The sequence below is a fragment of the Coturnix japonica genome, chromosome 5 (assembly GCF_001577835.2).
Source record: "Coturnix japonica isolate 7356 chromosome 5, Coturnix japonica 2.1, whole genome shotgun sequence".
NCBI classification, from domain to species: Eukaryota; Metazoa; Chordata; class Aves; order Galliformes; family Phasianidae; genus Coturnix; species Coturnix japonica.
The window spans coordinates 12,686,116-12,704,764 of NC_029520.1; the positions used below are offsets into that span (position 1 = coordinate 12,686,116).

The 18,649-nt window shown below is 36.5% G+C and overlaps 1 protein-coding gene across 3 annotated transcripts in view; it reads left to right on the forward strand.

The window, feature by feature from the left end:
- Positions 1 to 18,649, forward strand: part of GALNT18 (polypeptide N-acetylgalactosaminyltransferase 18) — a 224,945-nt gene that overhangs the window by 123,726 nt on the left and 82,570 nt on the right. For all 3 annotated transcript variants that reach the window (XM_015864042.1, XM_015864041.2, XM_015864044.2), the window contains exons 3-4: positions 2,418 to 2,610; positions 11,455 to 11,621. In XM_015864042.1, the coding sequence (XP_015719528.1) occupies positions 2,418 to 2,610; positions 11,455 to 11,621 (360 nt within the window). The remainder of the gene's footprint in view (positions 1 to 2,417; positions 2,611 to 11,454; positions 11,622 to 18,649) is intronic.

Below are 18,649 nucleotides of genomic sequence, written 5' to 3' on the forward strand. Positions count from 1 at the left end.
AAATGCATAGGTGTGCACTGCTCTTCCAGCAAGCACTAATTCTTTATTCAGACCTCTTTTGGGGCACCTACATGTGGTTGTGAAGTGGCAGATCCTATGTCAGCCAGTCATCTGCCATTGATATAGACGTTAAAGCCTTCAGAAAAACATGCTTGATTTGGAGAAATCCAGATTAATACCACTTTTCCTGTCAGTTCTGGAAGCAATGGAAAGAGAGAAAAGGTTGCTGACCTCAGAATGGGCTTCTTGGCAGGGGAGAGACTGCTCCTATCACTTCCTGGTGTTGAAAAACTTTTCTCGCAATTCTGTCAGTGCACTTTTCTGCTCTGAATGCATTAATTCTGTGTGGACACTAGAATAAATGGATGCTTTAGTACCTTAATCTTTTAACAGATGTGAAATAATTACCAGGGAGTTAGTAGAGGTATTAATTTGCTAGCCTTTCATAAGCAGAAGGGAGTATTCAATGAGTGCCTCTCCCAGTCTGTACTCACATCTGTGATCATCTCAGCCATTGCACTTGGCCCTCTTATACCTCATTAGATTTTTGTGTACCCAGTTTGTTTCCTGAATTCCTTTTCAAATCAGTGTTATTTTTCTGTACCAGTGTCAGCATCCCAAAAACCCAGGTTATTCATCCCACTTAACTTTTGGAAAAGCTCATTATGTAGAATTTATATTTAGTTGCATTTGTGCGACTCTAAATCTTAAGTGTGATCGTATCTTGAATGCCATTTGCTATGAAGACTATGTTCCAATAAGGTATGTGGTTAACCTGAGTTAAATGCTTGCGTAGCACATTTTCTTGACTAGCATGTGTGTGTGCTCGTAAAAATGCAGAACATTGATTTCTACTGGTTGCACTCAGTGTAAGTATCTTTCTTATGATGTGAAGATAGCTTGTAAGATTGCTTGTGTAAATTCAAGCTTTTTTTGTGGAGGTCACTTAGTAGTCAACAGATAGCAGTGAGTAAAGCTGGAGTTCTCTTTATGATTTTTGGACTGGTATTTAAAACTATTCTGCCTTTCTTAAGTTAGAATCTTCCAAAAGTGATCAGAATTTACAGAAGTTCTTTTTAAATATACTTTGCAGACTTGTAAAATCTCTACTCTGTGCCATTTATCTGTGTGGCAGCAGGGCTTGCCTCATTTGACAGAGGATTTAGCATGTCTTTGAAGAAGTGGAGTGGATTCCAGGATTCAGGCTGTAGGGCAGTACTTTGTTGTGTAAATAAACTGTACAAATTTACAAAGGTTGGAATCTAATGCAAGTGTCATTGGTTTTCTGTCAGTATTGTCAGAGGAAAATAACAAACATCTTGAATGAATCAAACAACTTAAGCTAAATTTATGTTTTTGGGTTTTGAGTTCCCTTTAGTAAGAGTTCAAACAACGTAGCTCTTGGCATACTTGGAAAGTCATTATAATAGTGGTATGTACTGTTACTACACAAACTGTTTTCTTTAACTATTGCCGTGTAGCTAGATTAAGCCAGCTGTCCGCTCTGTAGGTGACTGTGGATGTGGAGGATGATGCTTCCTGGCTCTCAACAGTGACGTTTTTGCCTGTTGGAATACTGATAATTACACGAATATTTATTTTTATTACGTTTGTGTGATCAGTACTAATGAGTTGTGGTTTCTGAATGCAGTACTTGTTAAATGAGCTTTTATTTAGTTGGGTAGCTGTTAGTGACTATAGTGACTATTCATAACTGGGACTTAAAGAAAATGACATTTTTATTTTGTAAGCCAGTATCTATAATGACAGAGCCAAGTAAGGCATTTGATTTTCCTTTAACAGTGTACTGTATATAATAAAGTGTTTACAGAGACAAATGGTTCTCTAGGCTGACTGCATGGTCACCTGAATAAAGAGTGAGGGGCTATCCGAATAGATGAGATGAGGGTGCTACTAGTCATTGTGAACAGACCTTTTATGCAGTTATGTGATGTTGTCTATCCTGTACTGACTGTCTTTCCGTGTCCCCTTCAAAATTTCATCCTTTTCCTAGCATGGTAATCTTTATTCATCTTTGCATATATATATATGTGTGTGTGTGTATGTATATATATATAATATTTTTCCCCATGTTTTCTGATGAGAATCTTTTTGAAATTTCATCTGGAGTTGTCAGCCCTGCCCTTCAGTTTTGTTGTGATGAGAAAGAATTGGTTTTAACAGAACTATTCTTTGAATTTTTATATTTTAAGCCTCAGGTACTAATAGTTATTCTACTATTCTACTACACAAGTAGAATGTGAGGGTGTGTTTTGTGAAGGCTTATAGACTGCAATAAGCAGTCAAATTTGCTGTTTTGCCTGGTGTTCATCCTAAAGTTATGCCTTTTAAATTAATGTGCCATAGAGCCTCTTATAATGTAAGTCTAAAATTGTTTCTTTTTCTCTTTGTTGTAGAAGCTCCACCTAAACAGGAGGAAAATCCTGCTGAGCCGTTCACTGATTCATCTCTCTTTGCTCACTGGGGCCAGGATCTCAGTCCTGAAAACAGACGTATTGCACTTAAACAGTTCCAGTATTATGGCTACAATGCATACCTGAGTGATCGCCTGCCACTGGACAGGCGCCTGCCTGACCTCAGACCTAATGGGTAAGTGTCGTAGACAACCTGAGCATTGTAGGTCCTTGAGTTCCACTCGGTTATCCCAGCACTGTCTCATAAAAACCAGACAGCAAATGAAGCTGGTGAACTCTAGTGGTGCAGTTAGCATTTTAGACTAACAGTGTGTACCAGCTGTGGGACTTCCAGCTTTCACTCAATGCCACTTCTTCTATTAGGAAGCACTTGTGTAAGACAGTATGAATACATCCACTGTTATTTCAGAATGTTTAGGTAAGATGGATGGGACCATGTGAATAGACAGCCTTCCCTTTAGTGCATTTTGAGTCCTGCTGTGGTGGGATCATTCACAGAGACGGTTAATACTACTGTTTTTCAGCACTGGTGATATATCTTTTCCTTTCAACAGACATAACAGCTCTAGGGATGGGGAAGTGGGTGGAATGAAAAATGCTTTTTTTGCAGCTCATTAAAAAAACAAAAAACAACAAGCAGAACAAAAACAATCAAACATTAAAATAAAAGGGACGGGCAGTTACTGAATTGAACCAGTAATCAAGACGTGCTATTTAGCGACTTGTCAGTCTCAAACACTATCCGAATGTGATCTCATTAACTTCTTCTAAGCAAATGTTTTAATAACTGCAGCAGTAAGCTGTATATTTTACCATAAATCAAGTGATGTTAATGAAAAGATAGATAGGAAAAACATTTGAGGCAACAGACCCATAATTTTAAAAACATCTGTACTATATATAATAGTGTATCATGTTTTAGAAATTTGTAATAAATTTGCTGGAATTAAGGAAATGAAGGTCCATGCAATAATATTTATATTTTTAAGAAATTTCTTATTGCCTGTAAGGACAGTTTCTTTTTATTTTTTAATTGTAAGCTAATTTAGAAGAAATATAAATCTTCTGTAACTAACAAGATACCAGTGACAAAAGTGTCTGTTCTTATTTCCCTATAGAACTGACTCTTCTGAATGATTTCAGTCTATACTTCTTATAATTGTGGATGTGAAAAAAGACAGAAGTGAAAAGATGCTTTATCTGAAATAATTAAATTTTGATTGGGATTTTAAAAGAAATTTCAGTTTAAAATGAATCATGATCCTCATTTAGGTGGAAACTTTTAATTCTTTTTTAATTATCTGCCAAAAACATGCTAGATGATGCAGTATGTTTATAATAGGCATGTGCATACAAAATGACAGATTGGCTATGATAGCTTAGGAAGATTTTTTTTCCCCTTACCCTTTATCATGGTTCAGAAAGGAGTGGGTAATCTGAGATGGAAAGGTAGCAAATTCTAGTACTGAAGGAAATAAAATGCATTGCCAGGTAGCATGTACACTGTTGCATATATAGCAAGCAAGCACTCTGTGGAATACTGTGTTACAGGGTATTTTGAAAGGTTTCTGAAAAGAAGAATTCCCAGTTCTGATATGGGAAGTCTCATTTGTGTGAGAGCACGCGCATGACTATCTCAGTTAAACTCTTATCTCATAAGAGCGTATTCTTCATCACAACCATCTGTTGTTAGGAGTTCTAGCACCTTTTTTTAAAGCCGGTTGCATTTGTCACTTCTGGAGTCTATATGGATGTATTAAGGTACTCTTGAACTGATAGTAGACTCAAGCAGCATAGCATGAAAACCAAGGATTGCTTGTTCTGATGAGAGCACTGAGCAAGTAGCGTGGAGATGGAGTTAATCCACTTCCTGACCGAGAAGCAATAAAACACAGGTATCATTGCATTGCTGCAGTTGCTTTTAGAGAACTTTTCTTAGAACTCTTGCCTGGATTTAACAGTACTTCTTCAATAGGCAGTGTGACATAAGAATCCAAGCTAAGGCTTGTAGGGAGTTAGCTGAAGGAAGCGGAGTTCTTACAAATACATCTAAGCTCAGTTGTGCTCTATCATCTGTATTAGTATCATATCACATGAAGTATCAGCTGTTGGTAAGACAACAGAAATATAACTGGAGTGTAGTGTGATTCTCATCTAATTGGCCTCTGAGTCTGGAAGAATAAAGTGATCTGCTGAGAGCGTGACACAGATTTGGCAGGCTAAGAACAAACAAGTGTTCCTTTAGTCCCCAAATTTCTCAGTCCCAACTGCACCTTTGCTAATTGGGGCTGAAGTAGAAAAGGTTATATTTCTAAGAAACCTACACAAACCCAAAGATGTCAAAATGCTTAGCTTCTTACAGGCTGTGAATCCAAGCAGAGCAGCCCACATAGCCTCCTCTTTGCTGCCTGCAGCTTTATGCTTATATGTGACTTTGAGAAAAAAGCAGCATGAGGTCAGTATTTCATGTGAGTGACTTTCAGGATCACCTTCTCAGCCTTCAGTGATTTATTTTTCCTCTGTCCCAGGCTACTTGTGTTTATTTCCAAAGATCAGCTGGAAGAGCAAATGCAGTAGTGGCAACAACTTACTAAGCTGTCAACAACAGTGTAAGCTGCACAAAGAGCAGGTGAAACTGAGGTGGCAGCAACCTTGGTGACTTTTTCTCAGCTGTGTGTGTTTTGAGTCTTGGGTGTTTGTAAAGAATATGATTAAGGAATGAATATTGAGGAAAAGTCAAAGCAGTAGCAGAGAAATGAAGTGAGTTTCACTAAGGGAATGTTTGGATTGGGAAAGGAGGAGAGTGTAGTAGAACAAAGTGAGCACCAAGGGTCTGTGCAGTTTGTTGAGTCTGTAGTGCCAGCTATACGAGGCTGCACAAATGCACTGTACTCCTGAGGTCCCCAGATATCTGGGATGTCATGATGTCTATGCTATTTCAGCTATTCATTCACCCAGATTAGGGAAATTGGACCTACGTACCTTATTATCTAGCTTGTTGCTTCTTAAGAAGTGAGCACTATAACTTTATTCATCTTTCTCCGTAGTGTTGATGTTCATTTTAACAAAGCAACCTAGAAGTGTGTAATTCTGGATGTTGTGAATAAAAATCAGCAAGAAATTACTGCAGGTTTAAGACATCAAAGTCCTCCTTCACACACTGCACCATCAAACTGAGGAACCTACTACAAAATGTAAGCCAAAATAGAAATAGGTTCAAGAAGGGTGCAGTCATCAAAGAATTTTAAGGAAAAATGCAGTGGACACTCTCTTTGGGCTTTACTGATAATAGCTAGCACACATAGATCTCTGTTTTCTCATCAAAATGATGTGCGTGTGTTTCTGCAGAGTCTCTTGTTACTGAGAAATACTGTAGCCCCTTCTAACATCATACTTGTATGACTCAACTGTAACCTCTGTTCTGTCTATGGTGTTAATGTAACTCAGCAGCATTGGGGAGAATTGCTGATGCTGTCTCTCACAAGGCATCCATGTATTTCCTTGTGCTGCAGCTGTTTACCATCCATATAGCCATCTGTTAGCCCATAATATATCTGAGTATCAAATAACTGTTGACTCTGATGAGCTTGGAAGCATTGAGGAAAGCAGTATTGGCCTTACTGAGCATGGGAACAAGATAATACTCCATGTTCATTATAGTTCTGTTCTGCTCCATTATCTTAAGTAGGGCAGGCATCACCCACAAAGCTTGTCACGAGTGATATGTTGAACAGACTCAAACAGAAAGGTGCTACTAAGAGGCAGATTATTTAGGGATCCCAAACTTCCATGCCAAATCTCCCTTTGAGTGGATGCAGTTAAGGATTCTACTTTGTTGGCTTGTAAGTTTCTTGTTCCATGATGCAGTGCATTGAAGCTCATATGCAAAACAGCGATAGCATTGTTTTTTCCTTATGTGAGGAGTAGTGGGGAAAAATAAAGCTGTATAACAGGACCCCAGTAGAGGAATTCTGCTGCAGAGTTCTGTTCTTGCAGATCACATGTGATACAAAGTGGCTAAGGGAACTTCTTGAACCAGTATTAACTACAGTCAACCAAGGATCTTTTCCCTTTGTAAAAAATGGTGTTTGTATGAAGAAGTGAAGACTGGAAGGGGAAAATTTAAAGATCAGATTGTTTTTCCTCCTTTGAGATTGCTAAATACGTGGTACAACATTTGGCTTGCTGTAGATGTGCCCTTTTCCCAGCTGAGTCAGTGCTGTTTGGCAACTAGAAAAAGCAGAGGAGGTGCCCTGTTTCTTTTACAGAAAAAGGCTTGGATTGTTTTGTAAGTGCTTCTTATTTCAAAAGGTTCACCAATCCTATTTTGTATTGCTTTGGGTCTCAGTTCAGCAATGGGAAATGGTAGAAGCCTTGAGGAGCAGCAGAGTTGGGGTCAGAATAGAATATGCAGAACATCCACAGAAGAATTGAATCATAGCAGTGGCCACGCTCTGTTATTCTGGGTTTTGCTTTAGTGCATCTGCCCAAGTGGCTCTTGTATTTATTATCACTAGCAAATTGGCTGGAGTCTCCAAGTTGTTATAATAACCCAAGTTAATAGCCCTGTATACCTGTTTCTGCTCTTCCCTGTTTTCTTCTTTAACTGGAAGAAAATGCGATGCTGTAATCCATGTTCACTTTTGCTCTCATGTTATAACATGACTTTTCTTCACGTGGTGTACATTTACATGTTCGCAGGATAATCCCTGTCATAGTACTCTATAAGAAGCTAACAATTTTTGGCCAAACAGGTGTACAGAATTCTCCTTATGTTCATAAAAATTGGGTTTTATTGAGATCATAGGATCCCAGCTTGCTGTTCTTAGTGCTTTATTCAGAGAAAGCTATTGGTTATAGGTAAAAATAATTATACAGTAAAAATCTTATTGCCATAAGTATCTTTTATTAAAAGAAGTGAGGAATCAAGCAGGCACAATTAAATCAATGCTGTAAGATGCTTAGGAGAGCAAGAGCAACTCACTTTTGATACAATCTTAGAATTCACCTGTGTTTTTATCAGCTTCTATATCATCTAATCTTCCCTGGTTCCCTGTTATTTTGTTTTACCTGTCACCAGATCAATAAATTGTAATACTTAAGATGGAATTCTTACAAAACTTGAATCTTTTGAGAGATTTTTAGTCTATTTCATTTTTGCCAGAGTTGGATTTTTGTTTCCCCCCATTATCTTAAACTGTCCTTGTTATTTTGGTTGATGACAAAACAATACCAGATCTTGAAGAAAATAAACTTGTTTCTGATAATTTTTTATTCAGTTGGTACCATTGCATCTTCCCATATAGGTTCTTCCAATGAGACCTCAACCTCAGATTTTTTTAGTAATATGCTGCATTCTATCCTCCTAAAAAGAAAAAAAGAAGCTAGGACACCATTTATTGATTTAGACTCAAAATATGTTTTGTTGGTGGCTGTGATACACATGTGATGCTTAAGTGAGAGGTTCTAAATATTTGCAGAAAATACCTCTTTTTTCAGAAAAACTTATTTTTCTGTAGAAGGTCTAAGAGAATTTATTAATACAGGAAATAATTCTTGGTTATTGTTCTTACTCCATAGTTATGCTAAAATCATTTTAATGTGTCTAGCTGAACTGCGTTATCACAATGCATGTATTCAAGATGAATATAATTTTCTCATGGACAAATATTTGAAAGAAGATTCATAATGTATGCTGTCCTCCAGCTGCCAGTGTTATGCTTGAAATAGAACACCAGGAGTTTCTCTAAATTTCTGGTTACCATGACAACTGTTACTTTAGTGTTATTAGCCCAGTGTAATTTAGCTGGGTTAGTTGTGAGAGGTAAATTTAGCTACATTGTGATGATACTCTTTGTTGTAATTTGAAATCATATTTCAAATTTATATTTAAAATTTACTTAATCCTTATCCTGAAGTATGTTCAATACTTTGTGAACCTTACTTTGCAAAAGGGAGTGACTGAGACCTGGGCAGGTTGGAAGCTTGTTCAAGGCCCCAGAATGAGGCAAAGCTGTCATTAAAACATGTACATTGCTGTTGCCATGCAACTGTGCACCTCATAGGGCTTAATGGATGCCAGAATTTGAGCCACACAATTTCCTCCCTTTTTCTCTATTCAGAGTATGTTTATACACATATGCACCTGCCCCTTCTCTGTACCTATTTATTTTTCATTCCCAATGTATGAAATTTTATTACTCATAAAACTTAGCACAAAGATGAATTCTCTGCATTCTGTGCTGGAACAAAGTTGGGTATATTTAATTCCAATTTGATTAAATAGTATCAAGAAGAAAAAAAGGAGATAATTTTACTGTCATGAAAGTAACAATGGAAAATGCATTTTTAGTAATACTTTACATGTGTTGAGTTCATCCTGGAAGTAAAGATGATAGATGTGCCTAAATGGAAAACAAACAAAAAACACATGAATTCAATTTAGGAACGTACCCTCATGGAATAAGAATTCATTTGTAAAGCATTTTTTTAAAAGGTTGGTTGTAATGGGAACCTTTGTTCTCTTTTGTCATAGGCCTGTATCTTTTGGTGTATACTGGGGCAGAGTAGGAGTCAAGTGACATTTGTATCATATACACTGGTCTTGTCTTGTATAAGGTGCCAGATGATGTAAAAAATGTAAATGAATGCAGATAGGAAAAATAATACAAGTAATTTTGTTTAAATAGATCAAAGAAGTTTTGTTACTTTTCAGCTTATGTTTTAATCTATAGTAGGGCAACTGTTTTCTGGGGCTCCATTTTGTAACAAGGGCTTGTTTATTAAATATAATTTGTCACTGTACTTTTTTGCAAAAGTATATTTGACATATTTCAACCTTGGCTTTGTTAATAGAGGACAAAATTCAGTTTTTGAGGAAGTAAATTGTTTGCAGTTTTTTTCAGTGTACTTTAATTGTAATTTAAAATATTTTCCAAAATTGCTATTGCTCTTTGCCTATTAAGTGACAGTTTGACGTGTTCACTAGAGTTTCCTTTTTATCTTTGTACATCAATAGTGCTGAAGATAACTGCCTATATACCTAAAAGACTGTATGTATCTTTTGTTTGTTGTGCTATTATGTACCTATGCATTTTTTTTAGTTGAATTAAAATCACTGAAATGGCAGACTTTGTAGAGCCCTATAGGCTAACACTGAAAATTATTTCTAGATGCTTAAGACTTCAGAGTAGTTCATACTGCTCTCCTTTTGAATTGTAATTTTCAAAACTTGGATGAAATTTCAGTTGTTATATCAGACAGAAATCTGAAAGTGTTATGAACTTGTAAAGGGGATTACAGTTTCGTTAGTTGTTATTTTGTTAGTCTCCTTATGTCCACGCTGATTTGTGCATCTTATTTACTTGTAAGAGACAGCAAGTGCAAAGTAACATTATCCAGTTTATGGTGCAATTTCTTTTGTTTGTACAGAATTGCATGCACATACCAATGCACAAACTGATCTGTTCTTTGGTCATCTGGATCTGTAATAGGATTTAGCATCTCCTGGAAATTGAGATTTCACATTTAAAAATGGTGATGAGATTGTAGTTACAGGGACCTTTTGCAACTTTGAACTTGAAATATACACCTTGAAAATCCTGTTTTCATCTGCTGCTTACCTGTTGTGGCACATAAGGATTTTTTCAGCTTTGATGGTGCTGAACCTGAGTTGAATTGTGCCTGTTTTCCCTTCTCAATCATTTAGACAGGTTTTAAGCAGTGCTTTAAGAGTCTGTTTGCCTTAAAAGCTGATATTCTTCTAATGAAGTATTTCAGAGGTTAAAATACTCACTCTAGAGTACAGGAGACAAGTGTGGAAAACCATCTCTTCTTGAGAAGATTTGAAACCTCGTATATGAAAAGGTGAAACTTCATGTACTCATATGAAGATGGTACTATTTAGCCTAGAGATGACTTAGGGAGATCTCAGTGGGACCTGGTACCAGCACAAGAAGCAATTCTTTCACCCAGTGACAAAGGGAAAACTACATAAGACATGTAAGGACTTCTTTACTGGGATTTCCATCAAATTGAAATTACAACAGAGAAAATGGATCAATTGGCCAGCTGAATTTTGAATATTGCATGTACATCCATAGTATTGGATGTCGTATGTCCTGGGCACTAACTCTTTCTAGAAACTTTAAAAACATACATTTAAATTAGTAATCTTGAATGAATTTTGTTTTTCTTTAATGTCTGGAGAGTGATGAAGAATGCCCATGTGATAATTGTCTGTATTCATTAACTCTATTTAAAAAATAAATAAATGAAAAAAGTCACTTCTAACTGAACATGGAATTGAGGTAAGGAGTCATACTCAAGCATGACTTAAAAACTGTTTGGCCAAAATATGTATTTATTGGAAGAATAAATAAACGCAGGAAAATAGTAAGAGAGCAGTACTGCTTCTGCTTAAACTTCCTGTCAGAGCTTGCGGATAAGTTTTGCATCCCTGTACTATTTTTTCCCTTTTTCCTTCTGTATATACTGTCTGAGCTTTTTTTTTTTATCAAAGGTGTTGCTTGGGGCTGGGTCTCTTACTGTGTTTTTCTTGAGCCAAAGCAGCAGCCTCATTTCTTGACTTGTAGATATAACAACAAAAGTAATTAACTTGGCTATCAAAAATACGCTTTTCAAAATTAAAGGGCAAACTATTTATTCCTGTCTGTGCTGTCCAGAAAGATGATGTGAACAGCTGCAGCTGGAAACTGCATATAAACAAGAGTTTGACTTTGGTCTGCAAGCTAATTTTTGAGTGTTTTGGACCTTGAGTGGGAAAGAGAGCTCATTCTATGCCTTGGCTTTGCAGATAGTTTCAGTTGTTTTCAAATATGAGTTTTTTTCAGGACAAATTCATCTCCCTTTTGCCTATCAGTGCTGTAAGCAGGCATGGGGATCTTTGGATCACTGTCTATACAAGACATTTGTTTGACTAGGGGTAGATTTCTCTGAAGCATTTCTTGTTAACATTGTGACTTCCAGAGTTTACATCTCTGTTTCCCTTTTTCTTCAGGTGCAGAAACCTGACATTTCCTGACAGTCTTCCTGAGGTCAGCATTGTATTCATATTTGTTAATGAAGCTCTCTCAGTGATTCTGCGCTCTATTCATTCTGCTATTGACCGGACTCCTGCTCACCTGCTCAAGGAGATTATTTTAGTTGATGATAACAGTAATAATGGTAAGAGATTTTGTTTGTCCTTTGTTTGTTTTCATAGAGTATGAATCTTAAATAAGAATTCTTGAAGTCTGGCTCCTGTTTGTGCCATTAGCATTTCAAAGGTTTTCAGTGTTTTTTCTCCCTTTCTCATATCGAAGTTGTACTGGGCTTTGTCTTCTAATATATACAGGTAGCTATGTTTAAACAAGGAATGTACAAGTATAGAATACTGCTTCTTTATGTTTAAAGCATCTTGTAAGCAGAATTTTGAGTATAACAACAGATTAAATACCTGAAGTTGTTTATAGCTCCTAGTACATTAGTATGCTTTGAAGATACTATGCTTACTCTGCTCTTCTTGATTCATTTGCATTGTTTCATCTTTTTGTATTTCTTAGACATCTTTAGACTGCTAATAGCACCTTTTCTCTTTCTCTTGTTCTCTCCTCTGTTTTGTCTGTTCATAGGTTTTCATTGGCAACATTTATCTTGCTGCTTTTATACTGTATTAAAATTCTGTTGTCTATGTTCTGAAAGACTTACTTCTTGCTTCTAATTACCTAGGCTTGCCTAGATTTTGTGTTTTTTTGTTTTTTAATGAGCCCGTGCTGGGCATTATTTACAAGTCATATTCTCAGGCAACTTTACCAATGAAATGTTAATAAACATAGTTATGTTGACTATTAAAATTTGATTTTGCAGTGCGGGAATTAATTCTGATCTACTAAAATACATAGGCTGAAGTACAGCACTGAGCAAAGGACTTTCCTTGTCCTTACCATCGTTACAGCTGTTATGCGATCCCTGTAGCTAGATCTTGAGACTTGCTGGTTGTAGATTGTGGGATTTAAATAGCAGAAAAACTTAATTTTAAATGATTAAATAAGTTCTCCTTCCTAGGCTATACTTTTTCACCATTTCTTCTGGTGGCTGTCAGCAAAGGAAAATGTAAAACTCTGACTCTTTAAACATACACAAAACCCAACAATTTGATTTGGGTTTTATCAAATCTAATTCCAGTCCCAGTGAATACTGCTATGTTTAAGCTTACCAAAGGCTGCTCAAGCTTTTCTAGAAACACCTGCTCATGAAACAGTGCAGGTAAATTGGCATGCAGAATTTATAAGTTGATAGTTTATGGTGCAATTTATGATGTAGCAATGTGATAAATTAAAAGAAACATTGCTTCAAACAGTAAACTTTGAGCGAAGTAAAATGAAACCACACATGCAAAACTGACATGTGCATATGTACGTATATGCAATTCAGAAATTTCTGAGCTGAGGTGGATCTTTGTTTTGCTTCAACAATGTATTTCACATACGGTTTTGCTGATGCACTGTTGCTGGCCTTGATTTTCCAGTTGTCCTTCATGCAATACACAGGCATTTGATAGGAAGAATTTTTGCAATCCAACATTGATATGTGGTCTTAGGCTCTGGAATGTGTTTGTAAAATCTTGTTCTTACAATCTTTCAAAGAGCTCCAGCTATTATTATGCCAGGAGGTCAGTGAATACAATTGAATATTGGCACTGCAGTGCTTGAGGCTTTTTACAGGCAAACTGGCCACAAGGTGATCATGGAAGAGGAAAAATTATTTGACTGAAGAAAGAGGTTTGTAGAGTTTAAGGTTTTGTTTGTTTGTCTATTTGTTGAATTGATGGACATTTATTCCAACAGTCACTTTGCAGAGCCATGTCAGAAACGTCAGTCATTTTAGTGGCCTAACAAATATGTTTCTTGCACTCTGCTATTTAAGCTTCTCAAAATTATTTTCTATAGTATTTATTACCTGAAATAGATTAAAAACAAACAGGTAGCACTTAATCTTTCAGGAAGACTTGTTCAGCATGTCTCGTATTAATACCAGTGTTCATGCTGTATGATATAGTATTTGTATGATTAGCTGAGCTTTTTATTCAGGAGTATCTTTCTCCTCCAGCGCATCAACCCCTTATATTCCTGACCCCAAAAAGAAAGCTGTTGGTTTGGCTGCCTGGTCCTGGTGATGTATGTCATTCTTTTTAAAAAAAGAAAAAAAAAAATCACACTGTGCAGAATGGTACTTAGTTGCCTAGAAAAATTCTTCAGGATTTGCTACTGATCCTTACTGTGGTTTAACCTGGCAGGTGGTTCAACATCACACGGTCCTTCTCTCAATCCTCCCTTCCCAGTGGGGTCAGGGTGAGAACTGGGGAAAAAGAAAGGACAAAGAAAGGTAGAACTCATGGGCTGAAGCAAAACTATTTACTAAGAATGTATGTTTACTATGATTGTCTGTAACAAGTGGTGCAGAAGCAGTTGCTTATCATCCTGACCATAGTTAGCCCCTCGAGCAGCAGAAGAGAACTCCCACCTCATTCAAAACTCCTTCTGCTTGTTGTTGTATTGTATGGAATGTCTCTTCAGACAGTTTAGGTCAGCTGTCCTGATTCTGTTCCCTTCCATCTCCTTGGGCCCTTTTCTGAAAATGGCCTCAGCTCAGTACAACACTGTTTAGCAGCAGATATAAAAATCGGTGCATTGTCAACACCATTTTCTCCTAGAACCAAAACATAGCATCATACCAGAATCTCTGAAGAAAACAATTCCATCCCAGCTGAAATTAAGACACTTATCCAAACCTATATCTTCCCCACAGTGGTAACCAAATTCCTACAGTCCTCTTTATCCTAGAATGTATGCTGAAGGCTTGGTAATAGGCATCCATTTTGAGAAAGATGTTTTGTAGGAGAAGGAGTCTTTATAAATATGTTTTAGGGTCTTTTCTATTATTAATTTAAATATTGAAGTATTTTACTATTCATAATTTTTTTTTTTCTATTTCTTTCCCTCCTTTTTAGCATTTCTGAAACAAATCCTTTCTTTAGTGTCATTCTAGGTATTTGTTTATATATATATATATATACACACACATATATATATATATACACACACATATATATACATATATATATATATATACATACATTTCTTCAGCTTGTGGTTGTTAGTGCTTGAAAGATATGTCTGTTACTCAGTTTCCCTGTGAAGCAATTTGAGCAGGCAAAAGCTTCCTTTGTGCCCCCATCTGGCTCCAGAATCCTCAGACATCTGTGGGAATCCTCATTATAAGCACTATGTTTGCTCTAATGCTTTTGCCAAGGATAGCAGCTTTTATACCTTAATGTAAGATTTTTTTTCAGCGAGGCCATGGTCATGGATCTCACAGGCAAGAAACATCACAGTATGGGAAGCAACTAGAAAGAAGAAAGTGAGAACAAAGATCAGGCAGAGTGCAAATGAATAAATGTTTTATTTTTAGCCTATTGCATTATTTGGTTGGATTCACATAGCAGAAAGGCTTAAAACAAAAGCAAATACTGTGGTTGGCACTAGGAGAGGGCACTATAATTTCTTACTTTTGAGAGGGCATTATTTACTGATGAAGCAGCTTAAATTCTTTTTTCCAATCCAAGTTTTAAATTTAATAACAAGCACCCAAGTTATTCCCTGATTTCAGTAAATCTGAGTGTTTCAGAAAGAAAGAGTGGATGAACTGATTGCTTGCTAAAATTCTGGAAGGCTGTTTTCAGAAGCTATGTATCCAGGTATGTGGCCAAATCTCGTACATTAATCTCAAACAGTGTAAGCCATAGTACTTCGGGCACTTCAGGGTACGTCAGTTAAACTATCTATGACTTCTTCTAAACCTTAGTGCGGTTTCTCAAGTTCCCAATTATGTTTCAGGAGACCTCATTTAATCTCTGTGAAACGTCCTCTTTTCTACATGAATGTTTCAAGTTAGCAAGTGGTGAAAATGCCAGTGTGTGCCCTTTAAAGGCAGAAAATAGATTGGACAGGTCCAAAAATTTGATCTTTTATTTTAATAAAACAGTTTGCATGGATTAGTGTAGTATGTATTTCATCAGGAACTTTTCCAGTGGGAACATGATAAACATAACATTCAGGTGGCTCATGGGCTGAGTACATTATCGCTAAAATTCAATTTAATAGAAAGGTAAAGAAAAAAATACATTTCTGTGACTACTCGTGCATGCTGTGTAATGAAAACTAAAGATTTCTTTAAAAACAGAAACAAACAAAAACAACAAAACAGAAAAATACCAAATGCAAGTTCTGTTCATTTGGGTCTCATTTGGTTTTCATGTTGTGAATTTGATTAACTGCACTGATTTCTGCTGTTTTACTGTAGTTTAAGTTATCTGTCAGATCAGAATCTTTCCCATTCTCCTCAGGAATGCTGTTTTCCTTTCAGAGGTGGTGAATGTACTCATTTGTTTATAACACTTGACAGTGCAATAATTTGTTCCTTTTTGCCATCGGAAGAGGCAGACATTTCCAGCTGGCTCTTTGCAATTGAGGGAGAGGGATTTGCCCTGTAAAGGCTTTAAAATGCTTTTAAGTGCCCCTTTCCAAACCTGCCAATGGTTAATTAGACCTCAGAAATGTACTTAGAAAAAGCCTTCTCTGAGCTGCAGAGGACTGAAATAGCATTTTATTCACCCTCTGACTTGTCCTATCCTGTCCTGTGAGGACAAGGTGATGACCTTCTGTGCCAGTGGAGTTATGCTTTGGCTTTTGAGTCTTTTTTGCTGGCATTGAGCCCTTCTGCATTATCAAGCACTTCTTGAAGATTTTTTAAGCTGATTTGAAATCTATCTGAAAGTTTCATAGTGAGTTATGGTGTCTTCAACTTTGTGGGGAGACAGTAAGCATTAATGTGTCCAGAGCATATATGACAAAATTTGATATATAGCAATAATAATCATTCTCTCCAATGTTTTTTTTCTGTATTAAAGATAATAATAAATTTTGTAGTAGAATCTCGGGTTTCATAAGATTTCTTCCTTTTCTTCTGAATCATTTCTAGCAAGTGGAATATTCAGACATGTTCGGTTTAACCATAATGATTTTTTGTCCTGAGAATCCCTTGAATGCAGGTGTTGAATTGTGTTGATATTGATAGTGTCAGAAGATTTTTTTAAATTTAAAGCACCGAAGGTAATTAGTGGAGAGAGCATCATTGTCCTCAAAATATTGAACAAAAAAGAAGCTTTTCAAAAAGCATCCAGGATCAAGATACATAGGAACTTCTTTGTTAATGTTAATTTCTTCTTTGTTAATGTTGAAGAGATATTTGGGAATGTGAGGTTGCCTGGTTTATATTCTTTACGAAAGCAGCGATGAATAAATCTCAGAAATACTGTTGAAATGTTTGCTAGGTTTTCTACTACAGCATTCTCTGAAGACAGCTTGCTTGCAAGTCTATCAACTAGGTAGAAGTGTTCATTTTAAAAACATGTTAATAGCAGTCTCCTGGTCTTTCAGTTCAGTTCTTCTGTCTGGCTTCTTGTTCTTCTTTTATCTCAATGCCAACAAAATTCAAGGGCTAATAAATGATTTAAAAACAAGGAAAAAGCCAAACTATTCAGACATGCATTCAACTTTGATGCTGTGGATTATGCATTGTGTAGGCTTTGATGTATTTGTAATGATTCATTAGCCTTTTGAGTTAGAGGTCTTAATTCTAAAATCTTTGTCATAATCAAGCTTTCAGCCATGTTCTCAAGGATGGCTGTGTAATGCTAATAAGGAATCAAGTGCTAGGAGGACCAGGAAGTTGCCCCCTTTTAAGATTTGAGAATAGATTTTACTGTATGTGTTTTAATAGTAGTAACCTTTAGCACCAAGTCTTAAAAAAACAAACAAACAAACAAAAAAGCAATTTTGACAAATTTTTGAGTGCACATTTGCTCTGTGTCCTTTGCTGATGCTGGGACTAGGATGAGGTGTGTCTGGCTTGTGTGTCGTCTGCTGTAGGTGCAGGAAGAAAACTAGAAGCAGTATATAGTTCTCTGTTTGTCTGTCTCTGAAGCCAGCAAAAGTTAGCAGAATGAGTAATCTTGTTCTGATTTTGAGGTGTGAGGTGTTGAATTCTATTTACACTTATTCCCTAGTGATGTCTAGTAACGCAGCTCAAAACTTGTGGCAAAAATTAGGCACTGCTAATGTCAGTGGACGTTCATTTTATTATGAAGATAATAAGTCTTAGAAATAGTGTTCTAGAGTGGCTCCAGAGTGTTTACTTATCTTTATTGTTGTGATATTGTATTCAATTCCTTCTTCAAAGGAGAGAGATGATATCAGAAGGAAGGAAGCAGTAAAGCAGAAAAGGGAAGGATATTGCCACTAAAGTAGGCTGTCTTCTCAACTATCCTTGCTACTCTTTAACTTGTTACTCTTCATGCCTTTTTCTCCTCCCGTGTTCCTACTTTCTCTTTCTCATCCAGTGGCAATATATAGATTTGTTCTCAGTATGCCTTTTTTCACTTCATCCCGTTAGCCTTCTCTTTTCAGATGTTCACTTTGTTGCATCCATTCCATACATCTCATCCTTCCTTATGTGAGCTTGTATTCTTTAGTGTTCTTAAGTTCCCTTCTTATTTACTCCATGTCTTCTCCACCCCAGAATTTTTCTCCTCTTCCTCACAAAGTACATTTGTCTTCTTTATTTTTTCTTATAATTCAACTCCCCTTTGCTGTTAGCCCCAGGAATTAAACTTCTAATTCATCTGAGCATCCACCTCTTCTTTGACTCTTCTAGCAGAATTCTGCTTCTTCCTCAATGGCATGCTTTACCATACTCCCATTTTCCTGTATTTTTTTTTATTTTTATTATTATTATTTTTCCCCCTCCAACTCCATTTCAGTGGTGTTTTTCCATTTTTATGTGGCTTTCATTTGATGATTTCATTTGATGATTGTTGTATCCTTTTAGATCAGTGTTTCTAAATATCTTATCTCTAAACTCTATTCTGCATTGGACTCAAATGTTGACTTGCAATCAGTCACGGTTGGGAGGAGGGTGATGGCATCCTTTGCTGGAGGTAAAACCAAATTCTGGCACTGTAATTACATGAAAGCTATTTGATGATAGGAATGCAGTTTTCTTTGTTTTGTAACGGCAACTGTCGTATTCTCTTTTCTTATTGCTAATGTGGAAGGGTCCTTAACCTTAGTTTTCTGGAAGATTAGAAAAGGTCC